At 42.4% G+C, this 25370-nt stretch overlaps 1 protein-coding gene across 2 annotated transcripts in view; it reads right to left on the bottom strand.

Annotated features, from left to right (window-relative positions):
- Window positions 1–2943: 2943 nt before the first annotated feature.
- MTHFSD (methenyltetrahydrofolate synthetase domain containing) overlaps window positions 2944–25370 on the bottom strand; it is a 116760-nt gene continuing 94333 nt past the window's right edge. For both annotated transcript variants that reach the window (XM_085637817.1, XM_085637818.1), the window contains exons 6-9: window positions 25056–25146; window positions 23204–23316; window positions 19466–19591; window positions 2944–3933 (exon numbers count right to left, since the gene is read on the bottom strand). In XM_085637817.1, the coding sequence (XP_085493943.1) occupies window positions 3415–3933; window positions 19466–19591; window positions 23204–23316; window positions 25056–25146 (849 nt within the window). In that variant the 3' untranslated portion in view covers window positions 2944–3414. The remainder of the gene's footprint in view (window positions 3934–19465; window positions 19592–23203; window positions 23317–25055; window positions 25147–25370) is intronic.

Here is a 25370-nt window from a genome sequence, read left to right as displayed (position 1 = left end):
GGAGATGTGTTTCTATGGTTAGTTCAGCCTGCAGAGAAGCGAACAAAGACAACTGAAGATCTTTTTCTGGGATCCTGTGCAAGTCCTTTTTACTGGGTACTGGTCGTCCAGTGGACAGCCAAGTTTTACCCTTTCGGCACTTGACGTCTAAGGGTACCAAAGTTGTGGAGTTATGATTTTAAGGGTGAATGAGGTTAGTAACTCAGATGCAGTGTGACTCAGTAAATACCGCTCAATACCATTAATGTCCAGTCAGTGCTTTACTATAGCTGTAGCAGGCTCTAGCAGACATTAAGGGCCCGAGCCAAAGGCCTATAACAAGGTAGTGGGCCTTTAATGGCCGCTATAGCCCGCTACGGAGGGTTTAAAGGCTATTAGAACATTCTGTTCCAAGAGGACACGATGTTCTAATTAGCAAAAACAAACGCCTCTCGGAGCCCGAGGGGGTTTAAGTCCCCTTGGGCTCCAAGAGGCCTTTATTCACAGCAACAGCTGTGAACAAAGTCAAACATTGGAACGGTGGAGCTCCGGGCTTCTACCAGCCATTAGAAGCCCAGAGCACTCCATTGGCTTCAGTGGAGCTCCCAACATTCCAATGTTCTAATTCAGTAAAAGAAAGGAACTCTATTTAACACAAAGGTAAATAAACACTTGAAACTAATAAAGCTTCAAAAAAACGTGAAGATGCTAAGCACATTCATGGGCCAAGATAAAACCCTGACTATTACAGTGTTTTAGCACTATATTTGGGATAGCATTGGCTCTATTACCAATGTTTTCCTGTATGGCGTGGTTTGGGTTGACTCAGGACTACTGAAGAGAACTAAGACACTTAGTATTTAGCGAGAGCCCTTTACCTGCAAAAGAGTATGGAAGTGGACAAGGGGTGCATAAGTGGGACTACTGGGCAAAACTATGGTCTTGGACCAGCAGTAGGTACCACAGTGGTTTCAAGGTTAGGATGAAAGATGCCCCCCTTTACATTAAGTATTTCAACAGAACCTACAATATAAACAACTAGAACCTCATCTAGCAAAGCCACCGGTGCTCCCCTAATGTCCTGGTGATGGAGTCTCCGGTGATCATGGTTAATAGTATCCAGTGAGGGACACAGTGTATAATGTCACTTGAGTCAAAAAACAAGTTTAGGCCCTAGATCTTTGGGTTTAAAAGCACTAGATGAAATAGAGAGGCCATATTTACTAAGATGGTTTTCCCAGTGATGTTTTAGGTTATGTGTCTGTTCTTTAAATTTAACACTCATTTTGAAGCTTTTTCAGTAGAGATGCACTCCTGGGAGTCATTAGTCAAATCAGGACCAAATAGGGGCTGAGCGCTTAGAGTTTGGTCCTGGCTGCAACTGCAAATGTTAATAGCCCCAAAATGAGATGGGCTAGAAAGATATCTATAATGGTTTCAACATAAAGGTGATATCCTGCACCAGCAAAGCTGAGGTCATACCAGAGGTGGGCGGGTTATTGACAGCTGACTACCTTCTGGTTCTTATGGTGTTGGAGATGGATTGGAGAAAGTGCAGATTTTCCGTTACTTTGACCATAGGCAACGTTGCAGCACCTAGACCCAGATAATGTTTCTCCTTGAATATTGGTTTATCATAGGCCCCAGGGCTCTGCAACCTCATGTCTCCAGAGCAATCTCAATCATTTGAGATGTCCTCAGACATGTTTCCTTTGAGCTCTGTCTTGCACAATTTTATCGTGCAGTAGGCGAATTCCCCACCTGGCAGTAGTAGTCCATCTGCTCTTACAGGCAAGTAAGTTTTCATTCTATCCACAGGAAATGGATGCCAAATAACACTGCACTAGTTCTAGATTTGGGCTCAGTCTGTAGAGAAAATGGAAACCAAAAAAAGGGGTTGAATTACTTGCCAAGTGTCCTCTTCTACTACAGTGATGTATAGATCTCCTAAATGTACAGACAGCAAGGAATAAACATACTAAGTTTAGGAATAATGGTCCATACTTCTCCTCTTCTGGTGGCCAAGGGGGGTGCCAGACTCATATCAGACAGCTTACCAAATTAAACAATTCTCAACCTGCTCTAATACTGAAGAAGCTTGTGGTCCTGTTCCTCACCAAATGTTGCAGGCATCTAATCCCAGAGTCCCCAGTGAGAAAAGTTTGATGTGTATTGGGCTAGGACATAGGTCTACAACTGCTACTGTTCCCATGGAAGATAGCCACATCCAGAGACATGGGATGGAAATATTCTGGGGACCTCCACCCACAAACTGTATCCATAGGTTCAGGGAGGTTGATGGGGAAAGTGTACGTGTAGACAGGTATGTCCAAAAGAACATAGCAGACACAAAGGGCACCAATATCTTGTGAATCATGTATATGGTGTCCAAAAGGACCCCACCATTCACCACTCCACCCGTGAACCACAGATATCACACAAAATACTTACTTCATACATGACCCGCACATGATGATGGCAGATATACCAGTTCAGTGGGTTAGACAGACTTTTTACTTGGAAGAGAAGTAAGTAGACTCTCGACAGTTGTACAGATGAAAAAGCTAGTGTTCCCCGAAAATAATCAAGCTGGTGCCACCATCACCAGTCAGCAAACACCATGGCTTGAGAGGGAGAGTCACCAAATTCAGTCGCAAAAAGGGCACCACTTGGCAAGTTCCCCTGGATTGGAACCTGGTGCTGATAGTGACAAAAAACACAAAATGGCATGGGTCACACCCACAGGACACACAGGAATATCAAACGTCTAAGAGAGAAACCACTAGGTAGTCCTGGAGGGCATTATAAGGGACAGACGGACAACTTTAACATTCTGAACAGAGGTGTTTTCCTTCCAGCAGTGAGCCGTTCTATGGGGTTTGGGGTATGATTAGCCCCAATGCCACAACTTGAAAATAATATGGTGAAAAGAGCAAAAGCTGCAGAGTACGTCTGTAACATACAAACCTTTAAAATAAGTAATTTTATTACAACCTGCTTATGCAGAGTCTTATATCACATAGTGAGTTATTTCTTTTAACTCAAGGACTTCATAAGGATGTGGCAGACAATCAATTCAAGCACTATTCTGGCAACTACCCAAAGGGAATATTCCCACAAGGGTTCAGGTAGGTACACTCTGGTAGTCCTTGGATTTCAATAATGGCCGCCATGATCACAGAGAAAGGCCTTCTTATTCATGGCATAAAAATAATAAATGATTTCTCTGCTTCCAATATAAAACTGCCCTTTGTGCAGAACTCTTTGAATTACAGAACAGTCGGAATTGCAGCATTTTCAATTTTTTTGTACAGTACAATAAAATCTTTGTTTATACTCCAATCTTGATTTTTGGAAACTATAGCGATTAAATTCCCTGCAAAACATGCATAGTTCAGTTTACTAAACAAAAAGAGAGATATGGCAAATTCTGTGTCAGGCAGTTGTTTCAGAGGAATGGCTATCGCCTCTCCTAACTCGCTGGTTTTTGGCAAGCTCTGCTCGGAGTGTCTTCCCACCAATGCACAATCCTGCTAGAGAAGACAACACGTTCTCAGCAGTGGCCTGGTCCTTGTAATCCAGGAAGGCTCTACGCTGCGCACCATGCCAGTTGAGGCGCAGCGGTAACACGTCTCTTTCTCGTAAGGCACTCTTCAACTCACTGACTCGAACATCTTGAGGGATATTCCCTATATAAACTGTAGTAATGGTACAAGCATCGTAGGGTCCCTGCTTTTCTGGTGATCTTTCATTTCCTCCCCTGTTGTGTTCAGGTTGGACTGGGCTGGTCTCCACACTCATGGTCTTGAGATCTACTTTGGTTTTCAGGACAGGCCGTTGATTGTTCTCATTCGGAAGGCGCTCATCCTTCAGGGAGACGTCCTTCCCTGCCTCCTGCTCCTTCTGGCGAAGAGTCTTTAAGATTGGGATTCTTTGTAGCATTTCCCTGCTGATCTACAACACAAAGGTTACAAAAATGGATTTTTTTTTACTTTTTGTAATATCGTACAAATCTGTAATATTAAATACAAACCACAGCCACTGGTTTTTATAAATCCATAAAAGGTATGCAATGAATACAACCAGACATAATAAATACATTATTCGAACACTACTCTAGAGCTTCGCTAAAAACAAGGATTCACGCTTGTGTCCTTTGTGAGTCACATTCAATCTTATGCAGTTGTAAAAAGCACTGTCATCCATCTAAGAAGTAGGGAGGAGTAACCTAAAATCCATTAGGCAAGTAGGAGAATCCAAATATAATTAGCAATAAATTAAAGAAGATAGTCTGCGGTCTTAAGAGAAACGGAAATAAGAAAGAAGGCAACAAACTGTCAGTTTTAAGTATGAAGCAGTAATAGTGACTGTAGTTAATGATTAAAAGGCCTTTGTGCTGTGCTAATAACTTGCCACTGCTCGACAAACCTATGCAAAATTTGGCAAGTAGTTGGCACATTCAGTTATTTCGATTTTTGTACCGATTTATCAGGAGGACAAGGTAATAGGGGATGGTTGATCACAGAATATACTTTTTCTATTTTAGGTCCCCTGGGAATTTTGCTGGCAGCCTAAGTGGAAACTGTTGAACAGAATTACGAAAAACTGAGGATTTAAATAATTCTTTATTTTCGGCTAGATATAAATTCGCTTAGTATTTGCAAAAAAACAATGTTGGGAGGAATTTGTAGGGTTAAGTTCCTAGATCTACTGACCATTTATTCTGATATCACCTCGCTGAATAATACATTTCAAAGGCAACCAATTCTGATTCGATGAGGAGAAAGGCTTTCCTTCATCCAATTTGGAATTCACAAGCATTCCAAAAACCTATGAGCCATGCAATCTGAATGACTGGCCACGCTGAAATATTCTGTTGTAACCGCGATCACACCATGTAAGGGATCTGAGAATGCATGTGGATTTCATGTAGAAGTAAAAAACAGACTGTGCTTTTGTACAAATCACATTGCACGTCCCATGCTTTATTAATGTTGCTATGGAATTTGTGTTCTCACTAGCATAGTGTTAAATCTGCACGCAAAATGTATGTTACCATGCGGTAACACCAGCAAAGTAAAATACAATTAAGACTTGAAGCCGATGGTATGGGGAATTACAGCATCGAATCAGACTTACCAGTCATAAAACCACACAATTACATATCGGTTTAATGCTTAAAAAGCATACATTTACCACTAGCACTAAGCAGGTGGTAAATGTATGCAGGGGCTTCTGTGTGTGGAGTAGGGAAGGAATGGAGCAGAAAAAGCCTGGTAGAGGAAGCATTAAATGCTCCACCCTTCTACAATTACCACCCATTAAAATGAGATATTTCCAACCCCCGGGAAAACCGGGTGCAGGAACACAGGCCCACTCATGATCAGGTGAAGTAGAATTCTATATGGTAATTTCGCTTTGCTGACACATCATATTCAGGGCCTCAGTCCAATATAATTCTCTGGGAATCAATGTGTAATCAACATAACTCTATAGATGTATAGAACCTATAGAATTGTGACATGATGCCATTAGATAAGGTCGGAGTTGAACAGAGGGTTGACTTTTTTTTATTCTATCTCTTGTTGTTCCTACCTTTAATGCAAGATGATTACACAGTGACACAGCGGAGAGCATCACAATTATTTGGATCGTCTAATCCATAAGTCAATCTTATACTGCACCCATCAGTTTCCAATCTCAGCTGCTGGTTGGGGCTTTACAGTCAGATGTAGCTTGGTCCACCCTAAGTGAAACAGGTATGCCTGTAAGTTCCTATTGGCGCGCCCGCCCCCAGCCTAAAATTGATATGTATATGGCTGGGTCTAAACTCAGGTGGCAAGTGTGCAAATTAACGATGGTGTGGGAAGCAGCCCAGTGGAATTTCCAGTGGCTGAGACAGCTTTTTGTATACTTCAGTAGATTTCTTTTATTTGCAGAATCTCCCGCTCAAGCAGCAGATAATATACTGTTTTTGATTTTCACAGAATTATCTTATATCCAGGTCATCAATTGTCAAAAGAGCATCAGGTGTGTGTGATGGAGCAGGATTTTGAGGAAATAGAACCTGCTCGGATTAACTTCTCAGTAATATTTACTAACAGTGTGTCGTGAAATTAAAGTGCACAAACACGAAAACACGTGGAAATGCTTTGCACATGCGTGTACTAAGACGAGACTAATGCATGCCAGACTCGGCCACATTTGTGTTTTGATTTTCTTACAAAAATAAAAATAATACTGCTTTTGTACATTAATGCTCTTGCGATGAACGTAACTTGATATAGTGCAATGGTGGGTGGGAAACAGTGAGAAGTACATTTCGAGAAATTAATAATGTCTGTTTCATTCATTGTAGAGAATCACACATGGGCCTACATTTCAGCATGCCAGTAGTGGGTTAAAAGAAAATCATTACGAACAACATCCCTTCTCCCCCTGTCTCTCAGCCCCCTCACTTGCATCTGGAGCACAACTCTTTACTTCTTGTGAGTCGTAGTCAGCCAGGCGACCTGTCCCGTGTTGTTGTTATGGTCTGCACTGCACTATTGGTGGCTGCAGGCTTCACAGACAAGCATCCAGTGTGCCTACCCTAAAAATGTGATTGTGTCCATTTCTCATCTTACGCTCTAACTTGGAACCTAATTTTGCTAATAAAAAGTGCTGTATTACACTTGGGACTCCACTTTATATAACGTTGCATAAATAAATATGTCAGGTTCAGAAAACAGTGAAAAACTGAGTTTTTCAAAAGTGCCTACAACTGATTCATATGCAAACATATCGTGCTTGAAGAACAACGAACAAGGTTCCCTCTCACCGACCAGACTCTAAGGGCCATCATTCTCTATTTCTGAATAAAGTAATTCTCGTCAAGATTTTGCAGCGCTGTGAAGTAACCAAACAGGGACATGCGGCGCTCTACACCACTATTATATAAAGAAATACATAAACAAAAAGTGAAATTTCAGGTTCAATGCAATAAAATCTCATTAAAAATTTGACTTTACATTAAAATCGCAATTAATCCTTTATCTATTGTGCTGCTCTGGTGCTTATGTACATATACATACATTCATATTATAAATCTGCTAAATGGCACCTGTGAGACAATTTGGACAACCATTGCATCATACAAATTGGTTCTACATGTAATTGTGTATGGGTGCTCGTAAATGCGTTAGAACTAACACAGTTCGAGATATAACTTTGAAAATTGTATCAAGGAAACAAAACCAACCAACTTTAACATGAGCTCTAGAAAAACGCCGCCAATTCTTTTGGGCGTTCGAGGGCCCTCGCCATAACTACTAGTTAAACGATGAAAAGAGATGCCATTGCTTAAATTCATAGCTCAGTCAAACGACAGTCTAGCAGTGGAAACCAAAACTCATAGGAATTCGATGTAAACATGGTAAAATGACTTATGGCCCACATATTTTCTGGATAAATTCCTTTAACCTGGGACATCTTCTTTACACTAGCGCATTGGTAGTAGGCGCTGGCCAGGGAGCACATCAGATGAGATGAAAACTGAAAGACAACATGGCCAGTAAGTATAGAAAATGCTATACATACTTCAGCATGCCATGGCGGTCACAGTTGAGGGCAGCGAGGTTCCAGGATTCCGCTCACTTTCTGCAATATTTATAGATTTTTAAGTGCAAGGAGGCGTGTCGTAGTCACTTCTAGTGAGGCAGAGAACTTGACAGCACCACTAGATGGCGCCAGACGCCTTGATTTAGCTTTTCCCAAATTACATTTTTGAAAGACTTAGAGATGCTTATGGCATCTGAAATAAGCATTTGCAATGCAATATGTCTCGCATTTACAAGAGTTTGAGCTATTGGCACTGTAAATGACAATGCCTTTTATTTATGTGTTGTTTTTAAAACAGATAAATAAAAGGCCTTGTCATTTACAATGCCAATTGATTAAACTCTTAAATGCGAGACCTATTGCATTGTAAATGCATTCAGCGCCCGTGCTAGAAAAAAATTAAGAAGCATTAGGACAGAGCTTGTCCTGCCTGCAAACAGCAGGCATGACAAAGCTATTTGAGAAAATAGTGCTCGGAGGCTACCGAGTAACAACACACGTAACAGGGGGTGTCGCCAATGAGAGGTTACAAAATGAGACAAGGCGGTACTAAGGAGGGACTACTAAGCATATTGACCAATGAACAGCCACAGTTTACAGTGGACAATGACACAAGCCAATGAAAAATATAGACGGAGAGTGGGCAGAGCTTCAAGTCCCTACCTGAATACAACATGTCTTGCAGAGCAGCGCATGTGCTGCCCAGGCTTGACTTAAAAAGCAGGAAGCATTTACAGGGTTATCATAACGTTTTGGCCTCAGGTCTCGCACTAAACTTTGACAAGCCTCCAGTATGCAACAAGTGCTCAGCATCAGAAAGCAACCCAAAGACAGAGCAGTAGCAGCCGTAAACTCTTCTCCACACAGCAAAGAGCGGGGGATTTGCAATCAAGCACGTTTGGGAACATTATCGACAACGTGAGTGACGGGCATTTATAAATGAATATTTTAAATACGTTACAAAGGCCGCGTCTGAAGATTCAGAAACCCATTCATGTTGGTTTTTGGAGTTTCGTATGGAAAGCTCGGACAATTTTGAAGACTAATAGAACAATGTCAATCATTAAGGAGCCTGCTGCACCAACATGAAAAATGTGTGGCCTGAGATAAACCATAACATTGCCCCATCCGCTTCTTCAGATCCTCTCCCGGGATTTACAGAGCCTCTTCCATTCCAAGAGGAAAGGCATCTGCTACCAACAGAGCTACGACACAGAAACAGCCTCTAAGGTCCCAGGGATAATCAAAGTACGGCCCAAGGGCCACATGCAGCCCTCCTAACTTTTAATTGCGGCCCCTGGTGAACAGCAGCACGGGGCCACAATTGACAGAGCAGGAACATTCAGAAAGCTGTGAAACGGCAATACTTTGTTTATACCTTAATTAAAGTAATGGTAAAGAAAAAAAGAAGGTGTCCTAGACAACTTATCTTTAGGAATGCCTTTAGTTTTGGAAGCCATATTGGACTAAACATGTGAAACATGATAAACACTCTGCAAACTTCAAAAAAGTGTTTTTATTACTATGCATGAGCGTTTTACCTTAGTAGATCAGATGATATCAATGCATTTAGAAGTACTTATAAAAAGGGTCAGTTTTCAAACGTAAACTTGGAAACATTCATGACGCCCCCATTCTGAAAACACTGTCCTTAGTGAACCAAGAGGCAAATCATTCGCCAGGTGCAGCTTGTGTGTAGCCTTGGTCGTTATATAATTGTAACAACATTATAGTTTATTACATAAAATACAATAGAAGGTTTTCTACTGCACACATCCTGAACTCGTATATTTTAAGGGCTCTTGTGTGTGGTAATGAAGAAAAAGAACGCAAAGCGAAATTAACCAATTGCCTAGGACCACTCAATTTGGTAAGTGGGGAAGCCAGGACTGATCCCAGGTTTTCTGGTTTCACATTTTGCAAATCAGCCACCAGATGAGTCTCTCTGTCCCGCTCACGTCTTACATTAGAAGTTAGTGCTTTGTCTTTAATTCTTGGTGCAGGAGCATAGGGCGATGACGGCAGACAGAAGTCACGTGAAGGCTCGGTTTGTTGTCTACACATGCATCTGCTTCACGTCCTCCTGCGCCCACCTTCCATCATCCGACCCTCGCATTACTGGTATCAGTGTGGCCCTTTGACATGCCAATGATAATACTTTGTGGCCCCTGGGAAAAGGTTTGAGACAACCCATGCTCCAAGCTCTTGCTGTACATCTAGAGGGAAGGGTGGGCTCTAGCAAGCGCCATCTCGTTTTCCTCGCAATCCTGCCCAATCCAGTCTCCCAGTGCCGCGCCAAGAAGCCATCGGGAGGGTTTACTTGTGGGTCTGTTTTTTTTTTTTTTTTTTTTATGACTGTCTATGAAGGGTGGCATTGCCACGACCTCCAGGATGTTCCCAATGCAATGTAATGTAAACTGTGAAATGGTGTTCTTGATGTCTCTCCTTATATGACTGACAGTGATGCTTGCTGGTTTCCTCCCTGCTGTATCAAACAATTCAAAATAAAGAGTTAATAAAAAAATTTAAAAAAAAAAAAAAAGAAGCCATTAGATGTAAGCCCTTAATACAAATGTAGCAAAACGAAGCATTCCGCAAAGTTTTGGGGATTTTAATTAGCTGGAATTGGCATGTTGGATGGAAAAAAAAAACTCTTGCACGTTCAGAGGTGGAGCTGCAAACAAAGTTTCGTTACAGAACCAAGAGGAAAGGGAAAGGCAGTGTCCAGCTTTGAGATGTTTCAGATTGCACGTATTTTACCGAAACACAGTGATTCACAAGAATTACTTGATCAGCTTTTAAGGTGATAATTGTGGCTGCTGGTAAAAAACAATCACCGCACTCTCCTTGGCATCGAGGCCTACTCATAAAGACTAGACCGCAAACCGAGGCAATGCCACGCTGCTAATTCCGAGCTTCTGAATTCCAAACCCCGGATGCACGCTTTAGCAGTTCGATTTTAACATTTTTCGAAAGTACCGACCACCCTGCCTTTCTGCAGCTGCTGATTATTTGGAACAGAACCAAAGGGCTCAAATTATACGATATTTTTTTGTCTGAGCCGGTCTTGGAGGGAGTCCGGCGAATATTCAAATTGCTGATTAGAAAGTAAGTGGAGAATAAGCCGATAGGGTTTAAGCATCTTAGTAAAAACACACGCGGAAAAACACTTGTATGCTATGCTTCGACAAGGTTTCTTGGTGCAAAACAAACGCCAAAAAGCACACAAAAAATACTTTTAAAGAATAAAAATAGGGGATTAAGCGGTTAGACCGCCAACATTTCTTCCATCTGCTTAGCATCACACCCTCCTTCATGCTTTCCCGCTGTAGATCGTCTGTCCTCAAATAATTTAAAACATATTTTCCTGCCAAAAACTACCCCTACAGTATACGAATTTTAGATAGCAGCAGCCTTAATTTGACCTGATTATTAGTAATAGCTTGGACACAATCCTGCCCATAGAGGCAAGTGTTTCATGTACGAAACAAAGATGAAACGCCAATTTCTTGATCAAATTTGTATAACATTTTTTCAGCGAAATTAGGTTTACAGTCAATCGCTGCTGTAGGTTAAGCCACTATTTTTTAAGCAGCAATGAGGGAAAAAGAACATTCTGTACGAAAATGCCTCCAGCTGATTAGAATGGATTTCACGGTATGAGTACTTTAACATTATTTTGACCATTTTTCATAAAAGTAAAGCTTTGACGTCAATTTAACATCTCCACTCCCAGAGTCCAGTATGTTGAACCTGTCATCTGAAGAATGAAATAAGTCAATGTTCATAACATGCTGCAGGCTGCAGTTATATGGGGCATTTAGAAATGATTATCAAAAAAGCTATCTTAAAGGTGGAGAGGTGCTCAGTGCTAATGTTCTACCATCACTTTCACATTTTCCCTGAAAACATAGACTTAGAGACACATTATAACCAGCGGTTGAAATGGAATTACAGAAGGGAAGGTACTCACTGGCCAAGAGTACTTGTGTGTTGTTGAGATGTGCCGGTACTCTTCCTCTGAAAGTATTGACCTCCACCACTGAGAAATGCAGGTATTCCCCTTTCAAATGAAAGGAGTGCAGGTACTCAGTACCCCGAGCACCAGCACTGATTATAAAATCAACTCTGATTCCGATTCTTTTGAAAAAGAAGTTTGCGCCTGCATCAGGATATCAACTTTTGCTTTAACCCCACACCACATGGGGTTTTACCAGCATTATATACAGCTGGTAAAATCTGGTGAAAACAGAACGCAATTTTAGTTACTGCACCCCAGAAAGTAAGAAAAACAACTCACTTACCTTCGGTAATGCCTTATCTGGTAAAGATTATATCTAGCCACGGATTCCTTACCTTTGACATTTACCCAGGTGACAACTGGATCCGGAAGATGTTTTGTGAGCAGTACTCCTGTGAACTGGTAGGTGGGGTTCATTGGCTCGGTGTGGCGTCGTAGGCGTTGTCCATGCCGAAAGAGACGTCCGTGGCACCTATATAAGCACCACCCAAGTGTTCTGAGGTCAGTTACTTTTCATGGCTTTCTACGCCAGAAGCGCGGAGTCATGAAGCGCACTGACACCGATGTGTCGAAACTAGGGCCCTGAAAGAGATAAACACTGACCCTACAGATCTGTCCGCAGAGCGGGGAGGAATTGGGTGGGTCGGTGAGGAATCTGTAGCTAGATATAGTTTGCCAGATTAGGCATTACGAAGGTTAGACCCTTGTTCATTTAATAGAGACTTCTAGCCGCAGATTTCTTACCTTTGAATAGATACCCAAAAAATACTATCCCTGGAGGAGGGTAAGCGGACTAATTTCAGACTAGGAAGTCCTGTAGGACCGAACAGGTTAAGTAACCATCTCTACGGCCTGACGATCTAGACAGTAATGTTTGGTGAACGTGTGCCGGGAAGTCTATGTGTAACCTGGCAGATATCCAGAACTAGAATTCCACAAGCTAAAGCAGTGGTCGCAGCTTTAGCTCTGGTTGAATGAGCTTGCAAGGCCTGAGGAGGATGCTTCTTGACCAATGCGTAGCAGATTTTGATGCAGACCACGACGAGAGATGGTTCGCTTCTGCACTGCCCGACCTTTCTTCGCACCAACATACCCCACGCAGAGTTGGTCATCCTCCTGGAACTTTCATGCGCGGTCAAGGTAGAACACCAATGCTCTTTTTGGCTCCAGACAATTAAGTCGCTCATCTTCTTTAAAGGGATGTGGACGACCGTAAAATGTAAGTGGGGTGATTGGTTAGCCTACATGGGATGGGGTGCCCACTTTCAGCAGAACAGAGGCCCTTGTTTTAAGCACCACTTAGTCACGATAAACTGAGAGGTAAGGAGGCTTTGATGACAAGGCTTGCATCTCACTCACTCTAAGGGTAGATGTAATTGCCACCAGTAAGGCTGTTTTGAGAGTGAGGAGCCTGAGTGGACAGTTGTGTAGAAGTTTAAACGGAGCAGACATCAAAAATGTCAGAACCAAATTAAAGTCTCACTGAGGCATAATGAATGGTGAAGGGGGAAAAGTGTGGACAAGACCTTTCAAAAACCTACGTACAATAGGGGATTTAAACAAGGAGGGTTGGTCAGGCAGTCGCAAGAAGGCAGACAGAGCAAAAAGATATTCCTTAATGGTGCCCAATGCAGAGCCCCGCAAGGCAAGGAAGTAGGAAAAAGCAACACTTCAGATAGAGGGGCAGAAAGGGGATCAATGGAATATTCTTCACACCATGCCACAAATGTTTTCCAACGGCAAGCGTATATTGTCTTGGTGGATGAACGCCTGGCTGCCAGAATTACATTACAGACTTAGGGAGGAAAGTCGAAAGGTGTCAAATGCTGCCGCTCAATCTACACGCAATAAGGCGGAGAGTGGATAGGTTCGAGTGGAGAACCTTTCCCTGATGCTGTGACAGCAGATACTCCCCCAGGGGCAGCCTGATTTGAATATCAATGGCCTTGCTCAGCAGCTCATGATACCAGACTCTCCGTGCCCAGTACGGAGCCACAACGATGACTCGGGCCCGGTCGTTCCTGATCTTCTTGAGAACTCCGGGCAATAGTGGTAAGGGTGGAAAGGCGTACAGGAGGCCTGAGCTCCACTCAGGAAAAAACACAAGTCTCCAAACGAGAGCTGTCTTGGAAACTCAAGTGCACAAAACTGCTGAAATTGCGCGTTCTCAACAGAGGCAAACAGGTCTAGCCAAGGCTCTCCCCACTGTTTAAAAAGAGACCATGCGCCTCCTCTGGATGGAAATGCCAGTCGTGATCCGCTAGGCATCGACAGCTGAGTTCTTCCGCCCTGGCCTTCAGCGAACCATCAGGGAACTGCCCTGCTGTTCCCGCCATGTCCAGATATACAGGACCTCTTGACAAAGGATACACGACCCCACCCTGCCTTGTTTGTTGTAGTACCACATGGTAGTGGTGTTGTCCATGAACACCTGCACTAGCCTTCTCTTAATAGAGGGTTTAAAGGCTTTCAATGCCAGTCAGCTCACCCAGAACTCCAGCTTGTTGATGTTGAGTCCGTATTGTGCCAGAGACCAGAGTCATCTGATCTCCACCTCTCCCAGATGGCTACCACATCCCAAGAGTGAAGCATCTGTCACTACTGTCGGCTCTGGTTGGGAAAGGGAACGGGGTCTGCCTCTGACCCAACTGTGATTGGTTAACCAACACTGCAGATATCCTGATGCTGCACCACTTGAACTTCAGGTCCTACTGCAGAGCCTGCATATGCCATCTGGCATGTGTTACCAGCAGGGTCCAGGAGGCCATGAGGCCCAGCATCCTCAGAATCAGTCTCACCAAAACCCAAGATAGAGGCTGAAATATCGGTACCATAGCCTGAATATCCTAAACTCGCCGCTCGGGAGGATAAGCCCAAAGCTGCACATTGTTCCAGAACAGCTCTGATGAAAGGAAGCGTCTGAGAGGGAGTCAGGTGTGACTTTGGCATGTTGATAGTGAACCCCAGCATTTGCAGAAGGTTCGCCGTAGTTTAGAGGTGGAAGACGACAGCCTTGGGCGAGCCTGCCTTCAACAGCTAGTTGTTGAGATAGGGGAAAACTGGCACCCCTGATCTCGGCAGACTATCTGCAACCACCGCCATCACCTCGGTGAACACCCGAGGGGCACTGGTAAGGGTAAAGGGGAGCACAGTGAACTAAAAATGCTCATGGCCTACCGTAAACCGCAGATAGTGCCAGTGGGTGGCCAGGACGGGAATATGAAAAAGCGGAGGGTTTGTTGGTCTAGGATAGGACAAAGGGCCTTTTCCTTTTTGGGGACCAGAAAGTAACAGGAATAGCAACCACAGCCTACTCCTGGCCCCAGAACTCTTTCTATGGCTCCCTTGGCCAAGAGAGCCATGACTTCCTTGTGGGGTAGGGTGTTGGATCCCCTGGCACGGGGCGATGGCAGCGGGCGATCATCCTATTAACAGGAACCAGGTCCCCAACAGGAAGTCAGTGAGGGCATCATTGAACGGGAGTAGGGGTTCTGATGAGGAGACACCCAGTTGCAGCACCTCTGTCAAGATGTTGGTCTTGACTGCCACAGAGGGCAACTGACGGTCAAGGATCTCAGCACCACCATTGTAAGAGGCTTTCTCCTCCATAGCCACAATAGGCGAAGAAAGCATACCAGTATCTGGGCTTCACCCAGTTCCTCACTCCAGCCAATATTAGAGTCTTCAATGTATGGCTAGTATTCTTCAGGGTCCAGCAACCTCTCCCATTTGTCCCCGAGGAAAAGGGCTCAGGCTCTGATATAGGAATTAAAGGTCCTGCCAGCGTCGGGCGATGCCAATCTGGTTCAGAGTGGGGGGATCACAATAGGGATGGCGCCACTGGTGGGTGCTGGAAGCATCAGCATCGGGACTGGGCTGGAGAAGGCCAAGATGGTATGACGGGTGTCGGCCCAGATCCAGGAATGGATCCCTGGGGGCCCACTGGAGCCAGGACCAAAGCTGCTGGTACAAAACGAGACAGGACACCCTCTGACCTCATGAGGCCCAAAGGCATGTCGACGGGGTTTGAGCTGCCAAAAAATGAAACACATGTTGACTTGGACTGGGGTCGCCACATCGCCTGTACAGTCGGGAGGTGCGGAGGTGGCACAGGCTCCAAAGTACCATGCCTCGAGTGCCGATGCTCCCTTGTCCCATTGGGTGATGGAGGAGGAGAAGTCATAGAGAACTTCTTGCTCTTTTTCTTGTGCCTCTTACCTGATTGTCCCAAGAACTTCTAATGGGATGAAGAGGATACCGAGCTCTGCAAACGATCCCAGGATCTTCCCCTTGACTGAGACCTCGATTTCGGTGGAGCCCCTTGCTGGGCCGCTAGCAGCTTCATGGACTGCTCCTTCAAAGCCTTAGGGGCCATGGACCGGCAATTGGGGCACAACTTGGTGTCTTGGTCGCACTCTAGGCACCACAGACAGATGAGGTGCAGGTCCGTCACCGAAATCAGTCAGTGAGAGGCGCTGCAAGGCTTAAAACCTGTCTTTCGAGTTGACATCTCGACACACCAGGAGGTAATAGCTCAAACACAGTCAACGCAACGTCAAAATACTTCTGTAAAAAAACAGAGGGGCAGCTCTTCTCTAGATCAGCACTGGATGGCATGGAAAGAAAAAAACTCATCTCAGCATGCCTGGGTGGGACCTATTTAGGTGTCGCAGATGTCACTTCTGGCACAGAACCCACTGATGATGGCATGCAGAGCCAACAGACGGCACCAACTGACGCACAGGGGTACTGCTCACCAAAAAAATTTAGATCCTGTCAAACACCTGTGGAAATTTCTAAAGTAAGGATTATGTGGCTAGAAGTCTCTATCGGATAACACAGTATTACTGTGTTACCCCCATGTCAATGTCTGAAGCGCAGAACAGTGCTGTAATTGATACACACCCTAAGTACCACACAGGGCAATAGCGATATTTACCTACAGTGCAATTAACACATAGGATTGCCCGGAGGTTGAAAGAAGCCTCCTAAATGTCTAACTCAACAGTTGAAAAAGATACATTTGTTATGGAGTTGGCTTTGAAAAGGTGCCTTTCAAGCAGCGTAATTAGTTTAAACTGCAGAATGAAGCTTTCTACTGAAACAAAAAGTGTTTTTTAAGCTCTTTTCTGTTAATGCTATGTTTTATTGTATTCTTCCAAGCATTATGCTTTGTGATTGCACCGCTTCTGTTCATAACGCTTCTGTTCATTGTCACCATATCTAGAAAGATTTCCTCCACCAGTTTAGTTTTAGAACCCAGGTTTCTGTGGTTTTCTTAAAAAATCATTAGAACGCAAATCGACTGAGGAGTTGTGTCCTGCTGGATGTTAAGATGAGATTCAACAATTGTGTGACGGAGTATCTAGCACAAAAACTGATCAGGTTGCTTATGCTTCTCAAAGTGGCTGGTGCATTCGACATTCTGAACTTTAAGCTTCTGCACAGCCACTTAAATATAAAGGCTAATGAAATAAATGCAAAATAAATAAAGGAATACTGCCTCTAAGACAATGTGGTTTCACACATTCTTGATGTGTTGGACACATTATGCCACGCTAGCCCGTCTTCAAACCTCTGAAAAGTTGATCCCCCTCTCTCAGTACTACACTCAATTTGATCAGACCACGTTTCAACCGGATTACCTCTAGAGGTTTGCAGTTACACCCCTCTGTAGAGGACATCCAAATATACAAGTCTCCCAGGAGACCTCAGGTTACTTTCATTGTCTGAAGGAAGGAATACAGAAGATGTGTATGTCTGAACTTTGGCGGATTGAAATTAAAAAGCACCAAAACCAAAGCATTATAGATGGGTTCACTTCAGATGCTACATGCAAGAGAATATCTTCCACTTCTTGAGCTGCTTGAGATTCCCACCTCTTCCACCAACCAGGCGAAAAATCTATGAGATAACTAGCATGCTGAAATTAGCTTTAATTTATATATTAGCATCATTGTGCACTTGGAATTTCTGTCTGTTGTACTTTATATAATTGGCAAACACAACTGCTGTGATGGAAGAACAACTGCAATATCACAATTTCTGGAATTTTGAGAAGATGATGCAAGGCCCTGCTCATTAGAAGGGCTACCAGTTAGCAATTGAATTGTGATCTAACTACTCTAACTGATCTAACTGCTAAATTCGGTTTACAAAAAACACCCAAAATAATGAGTGACTGGAACTGATTACCAAAGGAAAAAGTATTTCTAAGATAGTCTATTTGAAGTCTGAAGGGGGCTCATATACTCAGTATACTTGTCATCCATTTTCTCACCAAGTTATTTTAATAATTATTAGTTCTATAAAGTGCCAGTTTACTTTGGAACATTGAACAATGAACAGAGAAAAAAGCGCAAAGCAATACGGTAAACAGTGGAAGCAACAGGGTGTAAAGGGTCCAGTAGAATAGGATGAACATCACCATCAGACATTCCACCACAATATTCATAGAAAAGGTGCATTAAGGCAAACAAGTTCATTAAAAATGTTGTTTTAAGGGGTTTTCGAATCACAGGTGTTATGGTTCAGCTCTGAGCTGGTAATGAAGTTAGTTACCTGTAAGTTCAGTTCTCCAGTGCAGATATCATTCATAGATTCACATGCTATAACTATAAAGCGCTATCAGACTGGAATTCCACATTACATTAAAATAGCAATAAACAGTGATAAAATAGATGAAACCACAGTTTTTGTTTAGTAACACATTCTCCTCAATGGAAACAGTCCACATTTCAACCAATGAAGTGAATGCGCTGAGCAATTTATTCCTCCTAAAAGCCACCATCATAGCTCAGATTTCAACTCCACGTGAGGAGTAAGTGATTCCTGGGAAAGAGTAATGAGCTTTTTGTATCAAATACCAAAACTACCACAAAATCACAGGATCTTGATCTCCGCAGCGTTTGGACCAGCTCTAGCTACACTTGACAGTGAACTGTTTCTGGGGTTTGCTCTGTGAAATCTGGCACACGGCAGGTTGGAAATCAACTGATAACTGGTTAGTCCTAGGGATTCCAACATCTCAACACTGATGACAATTACAATAATTACGTGAACCTAAATTCTTGAGTTACGGAAAGAATAGTCTTTTACACCATATAGCATGGAAGAAGCTGAAATGGTGGCTAGATTGTGAAACCTACAACCAAAGTGATTAAGAAAGCCATACCAATATTAAAATACATGAGTAAAGTGTTTAGGTGGAAAGAAGAGAATTGAATATTGGCAGTGCTTTATATGTTGCGAAATTTGGAATCACAATTAGTTTTGATGAAAAGTCCTTAACTTGATGTTTTGAACAAAAATGTGTAAATTCATTGCAATTAGGATTTTGCAATTGTTTTTGACAGCTGTTGGAAAAAAAAAAATCTTGCTCGCTTTCCAGGAAACACTGCCCAAGGTTAAAAAATAGAGCAACAGTTTTTCGCTTTTATATACTCACATGTTACCACTGTCTTCCTTTTGCCAGTTCACCACTAGGAAGGAGGATGGGTTTTCACTTACAGAACGGGACACTCGAGTAAAAGAGACCCTATGATGATTCTATCCACGATATCACCCAAGCTGGGATAACACACTGCGTTGGGTTTGAACACGTGGATGAGGGTCTTCAAAAGAGTCCTCTATGAACCGGTGTAGCATTGACATTGCGGGTCACTTCTTTTGATGACTGACACCGACCTTGAAGGCTACGTGAATCTGCTGACCCTACCTCCCTTTCTTTCAGTTTCTGAAGACAAAAGAGAGTGGGCACAATCTACCAGAGACACTTTTATGCTACATTTGTGGGTTCACCCATACTTTTGAAAATACTGGAATTCATTAATATTTTATGAAATCTGTAAAGCCGCAGTATCCTACCTTAGACCATATAATTCCAAGAGGTTTTGGCCGCTCACATCCCGTTTTAATAACTCTGGTTGGCGTCAATATATAGTCTACTGTAAGATCGTGGTCATCAACCAGCGTCTCTGGAATATCAACCACCTGAAAAGAACTGAAACAATTAATATTTTCCTGTTTTGCAGGTTTGCTTATTGACAACTCTAAATGAAATGGCTACATAGACCTTTGGGTGTTCAAAAGTGCATAGTATATAATGTACAATGTGCCTGAACCCTCTTCAAACGTTTAATAAAAATCTTATAGAGTAAAATGGGACACAAAGGATGCTTTGACGTTTGGCATGTAGAGTTTCATTACAATGCATGGCTTAGTTAGAAACAGACAACTTTTGACATCCCTCAAAACTTGCTTGAACTCATGCATAACATGACTTCGGTTGTCATAACTGCGCTTATTTATTAAAATAACGCAGTCTTGTACACCAAATAGCAATAGCAAAAAGTTCCCAAAAAAAGGCATTTGGGTTGAAACATTTGCTTCAGACATGACATCTGCATGAGCTGACACAACTGCTAAATATAGCAATCAGTCGGTCAAAAACCTTTATTCGATTCCAGATGAATCATAAAAGTTCACAAAGAAAATAAACAATCATAAAAACGACAATATGTATAAAAGAGCATAAAAATATCTTCGGAGACAATTAAACACCTAGTTGCATACTTTTACATTGCATATCGTTTCCTTATTATCAAAACAATTTTTATAAAACTAAGCACAGAGCTACAAATGGAAGAATTTACTAAGGAGTGCAAATAATTAAAACCCTTTTTATGGGAGTGGAAACAGTTTTCGTTTAAAATTGGTTTGAGAAAGCGCGCCCTGGGGTCTTTATATAATGTGCAAAATAGCACAAAGTGCATGGTAATTTGTTAGGCTGTGTTATTACAAGGACAGGGGGGTAGCCTCTCACACGACCCCACCTGTTTTGGAAAGGCCACAAGATATAGCAATCACAACTCAAATGTTACAGGACCTTTATAGGTATGGCAAACATCTTCGGCTGTCTGCCAGAGCTCATGTACTCACCCGGAAAGAATTAAACACTATATAAAGAAAATTGTCCTGGCCTGCCTCTTTATTATCTTTTTAAAGGACATGCGATTCGCTACCTAAGAAGTAGTTTGATTGCTCATAACTGATAGAGACTCTGTTAACACAGAACAAATACGGTATGGGGTTGTACACTGTGAACTCTCTGTCAAATACATTAGGGAGGGGATTTACATTGTAAACAGTGTGGCCAATACATTAGGAAGTGGTTTTATATCATGAACTCCATGAGAAACACCATATCATCACACTTTACACTTTTTTTTATGACAGAGACCTTCTTACATACATTTCTAGTTTAGGAGAGACCAGAGTGGTTTATTTTTCATTGTTTACTTTTGCATGTTTATTACTGGGTTGGGTGTGAATGAAAGTACATTTTTTTTTCAAAACTAACCCCACTAGTTGGACACAAATTTATTTAGCTCTTTGCGGAGTTTTGATTTTCTACTCCACACCATCTACCTGATAGATTCCATGGATGGTTTTGACTCGCTACTGTTAGAGTGAAGTGCTCAAGGCGTGTTGTTGGTGTGTTGGTTGGTATCAATGGTAAAACAGCCCCAAGATGTCAGAGGTAAGAGCCTCATATTTTCATACCTGGAGTTCAGTAACCCCCAATTGTCCCAATTTTCCACAAATTCAGTTCCCACATTAATAGCAGAGGAAGGTCATTGGTAATGCACACTGGTCGAGAACAAACCGTATCCCTGCTTCTGTCCATCTTTCCCAGCTGTAGCACCACAAAATCCACCAGCTGCAGTGGTGAACAAAACAGCAGGTCACGGTGTGTGTGGCAGCAGCAAATCAAGTACAATATAGCATGATTTATCTTGTATTCTTTACTCCTAACAAGCCATCCAAATGTAATGAGCAGTAGTGTTGGATGTGGACCAGTGTATGGCTGACTGGTGCAGCAAATTAACCAGTGGATGAGCAAAACAAGAAGAAATGTGAGGAATGCTTGAATTGATTTAGACACTGGTCATTACTTGGGCAGAATTCCAGTCCATGTTTTTTATTACCTGTGTTACTATGGTCAGACGGGACAACCTTAAGAAAATCAATCTTGGTTCTGCTCAGTTGGAACAGTCAAGCCATGTCAAGTCATGACCCTTTCAACAGAAATACAAGCGTCCCACGCTGGTCTCAGCCTTGTCACACATTTGCAGTCATGCAGATTGTATCCTTTGACCCAGTGATGGCATTATCGTTGTACTTAGGAACTTTCGCTGAAGAAGAAGAAAATGTGAAGGGTAACATGCTTGCATTAGATTCAGCCCTTGCAATCATTGTAGTAAGCATTCCAGGATATTTTTGTTTTGCCTAGTGTGCTACAAAGGAAGACCAACCATAGGCAAACCAGCTTTGGGCCTCCTGCAGAAAGAAATACCAGCTTGTGCTCTTTTATCCAATTTTTCTTCTGTTTTAGATATGAAAATAATGGCTATGCTAGTAAAATACTGGCAACCCTAGAGGCCAGGCTTCTGTCACTTGGGCCTTACAACCATAGTCCAACACTGTGAGGCCCTGGAAAAGGGCCTGTTAGTGGGTAAGGCTTGCAGCACCATTTAACTGCACTTGGACATGTGCTTTCCAGGTGTGCTGCAAAACTGGGAAAAGCAGGGTAAGGAGCTATATCTTAAATAGTTAATTGAATCAGCATCATGCTATATCTACAAAGGAACCGCCTAACTGTATTCTAATGATTAGTGATTAGTGTCATACCCTTTACAGGCTGCTGAGGGCATTGCTAGGGGTCTTGTAGCCATGAATAATGCTGGATATACCTAATCGGCAGTCAGCATAAAAAGGTATTGATGATTTGCACTGGCTCTCTGCAGAAAAGCGCATATCGTTTAAGGTACTGTGCATTTTTCATAATGCACTCTACTCGGCAAGTCCATTGGATATTAAAGTCAGTGGAATGTACCAGCCAGAAATCTCTGCTCTGCAGCTCGCAATCAGTTGATCGCTTCCAGAGTCCGCAGGAAGAATTGAAGAGTGAGAGCCTTTTCGGTCATGGCTGCAAGGCTGTGGAACAGTCTACCCCTCTATCTTACCTCCAATAAAGTCACATCTTACTTTAAGGAGGTAAGTCTAGAGCACCTTGACGTCCATGGGCATTTGTTGCATTCTAGAAAGTTCTAATAAAATCAGGAATTTCCAATCAAATGTGTCAGGGCACATGCCATTAAATCCTTTGAGCCTACCTATAATTGTGCTCTATAGTTTTTGGTATTTTACAGTGACTTGAATGATGTCTTTAATAGACATCAAACTAATTTGAACATTTCACACAAAAAAAATCATATCTTTCTTGCTAAACAATCTATTGAGCCAAACAACCCATCTTGAATTTGGTATCTTGAAAATGACCTTGTAATTTGAATACACACTGGCCCCCCTTAAGGGCACCTTACATGCTACAGTGCATGGAATTTGAATACACACTGGCCCCCCTTAAGGCCACCTTACATGCTACAGTGCATCTCATTAGGACCTGAAGAAATATGAACACAAAGGCTCTCTTTGCCAGCCCTCTCCACCTTCAAAAACAGCATCATCATCTACATTGTATGCACATTTCCCTTCTGCTCAGGCCCCAAAAAGCCTAGAACTGTCCTTGTCTGCACCTACCTGGCAGTCGTGGACTATGGTCACTATCACCGTATCCTTGTTCACTGCTCCCATTGATGCCATCATTCCAAACTCCATGTCTGCAAATCCTTCACCTTTCCCAATTCTCCATCCTGTATGTTTGAAATATAAAATACATTTGTGAAGCTAGAGATTCAGACATGATAGGTGTGTGTGTGGAAAGGGATAAAAGGTATTAACTTAAGATTTTGTTGAAGAGAACTGGGGGATGTAGCAAAAGGGGTTATTTTGAAACTTTATTTCTGCAAAGATACAGCCACAAGTTTGAGAAAAGCTTCAAAGGAAAAGAAAGTACAGTGCTAAAGAATATATTGACATTTGTCTAGGACTGTCCATTCCATTAGAATAATTTAAGAAAAACATACAGTCTTTTCCACAGGACTGACACATTTCTAATTATGTATTATATGCATAAGCAGACTTATCCTTAACTCGTTTGCTTTTATGCTCTGTGCAGTAACTAAGATTGCACTCTGTTCCAAGGGTTGAGTCTCGCTACAGATGTATTTTAGAGAGCAATCGGTTTTGTGATTGCAACGTCTCAATAAAAAAAATCTAGAAATTACTTGTGATGATTAAGAAAAGTTCACACACTGACAAATGCTGTACTTCTTTCAAGAAACATTAGGCTCAATGCGCAAAGGCATTTTGCAATCGAAAATTTGCAATTCACAAAATAACAGGGCTTGAGCTGCAAAATACAGTTTTCCTACTTGCAAAAAGGGCTTTTGCGGTTCTCTTTGAATCGCAAATAGGAGGGGGCATGAAAGGGACACTTCCCTCCTATTTGCGATTCGGAGAGGAATGTATCAAAGGTCTGTGACTACAAATGCGTTTGCAGACTATTCATCACATACTGACACCTTTGCAAAAGGTTCCTATTCGACAGCTTCTCCTTAGTGAATCATGGAGGTGTTTGCGGTGGAAGGCGGCATTGATCACAGGACTACTGGCTGCTGTTGCCAATGCCTTCCAAACAAGAAACTTTTTTCTTTTTAAAATCAGCACCGGTCCCGTTAACGTGCATAGTCTGTTTAAAAAAATTATAATAATCATGTTTTGAATGGAATTGCAGGGAAAGAGGTTTATGGCCCCTTGCAGGCGCTCATCCCTGCATTTACAGCTCATCACTGGGGATCAGAAAGAGCAACCTGCCTAATTAATATTCATCAAGTCGTCTTATGGCCTCCTGCAAATGTTCAATTTGTGATTTGATCTATTAGTGCATAGATCACATAGCAAACCAGCACATGAGGGCCATTGTTACTGTAGTACACCATATGGTGGCATTATGCCTATTCTGCATACTTTAGGACATTCTACCATTCCGTAGGGGCACAAAGAAATACCTCACAGGTATCATTCACAGGTTCTCTGTCAAAATGGTCTGGGCCCATCAGTGATAGTAGTCAACATCATTTTGAACATGCTTTGCCGGCTGTCTCTGCTTGCTGTGGAGACAAGCTATCAGTTTTCAGGCTACTGAGACCTTGTCAGCAACAGAAGGGATGGATTCCATCCAGTTTTTCTCCTCTGTCTGGTGGTGGATGCACTGCCACAAGGGGCATGGCCTTCAAATAGAATACCCTTGCAAGTAACAAAGTTGGGGTGATTTGTGGTCTTTGGGGTGTGGTTTGATGGCCATGCGTCTCTGCAACTTTCAAAAGAAATGTGTATTGGACAGGAACCGACTACTACTGTTTGAAGTATTCACTGCTAAAGAGCATCTTTAAACACCTCGTACAGAATCCCCAATTGGCAGATGCTTTCAAGCATGGTTTGGATCCTGGAGGAACAAGTATACATACACAATGCACAATTACTATCTCACCTTTTTCAGAAACAGCCACTGATCCCACAACAACTAGATCTACGTGGACATTTGCATCTAGGCCGATTGGCACACTGTAATCTTTGACTCCCTGTATATAAAAAAAAAATAGTAAAACACTTGTAAGTAGTTTTTTTTAAGATGCATACTGTTGATGTTTTGAGGTGGAGACCTAATGATGCAGTATTTGTGAGATAAGCACATAAAAAAAATCTTATTTTATACTTTGTCTACATCTAAAGTGGTGCCATGACAGAAGATGATGAAGCAGACAAAGCAGTTGATTACCGTTAATCATTGCAAAAATTATTTCTC

This window comes from Triturus cristatus, chromosome 12, assembly GCF_964204655.1.
Source record: "Triturus cristatus chromosome 12, aTriCri1.1, whole genome shotgun sequence".
NCBI lineage: Eukaryota > Metazoa > Chordata > Amphibia > Caudata > Salamandridae > Triturus > Triturus cristatus.
Note: the sequence above shows the minus strand (reverse complement) of the source record. Positions and strands in the feature narration are given on the sequence as shown.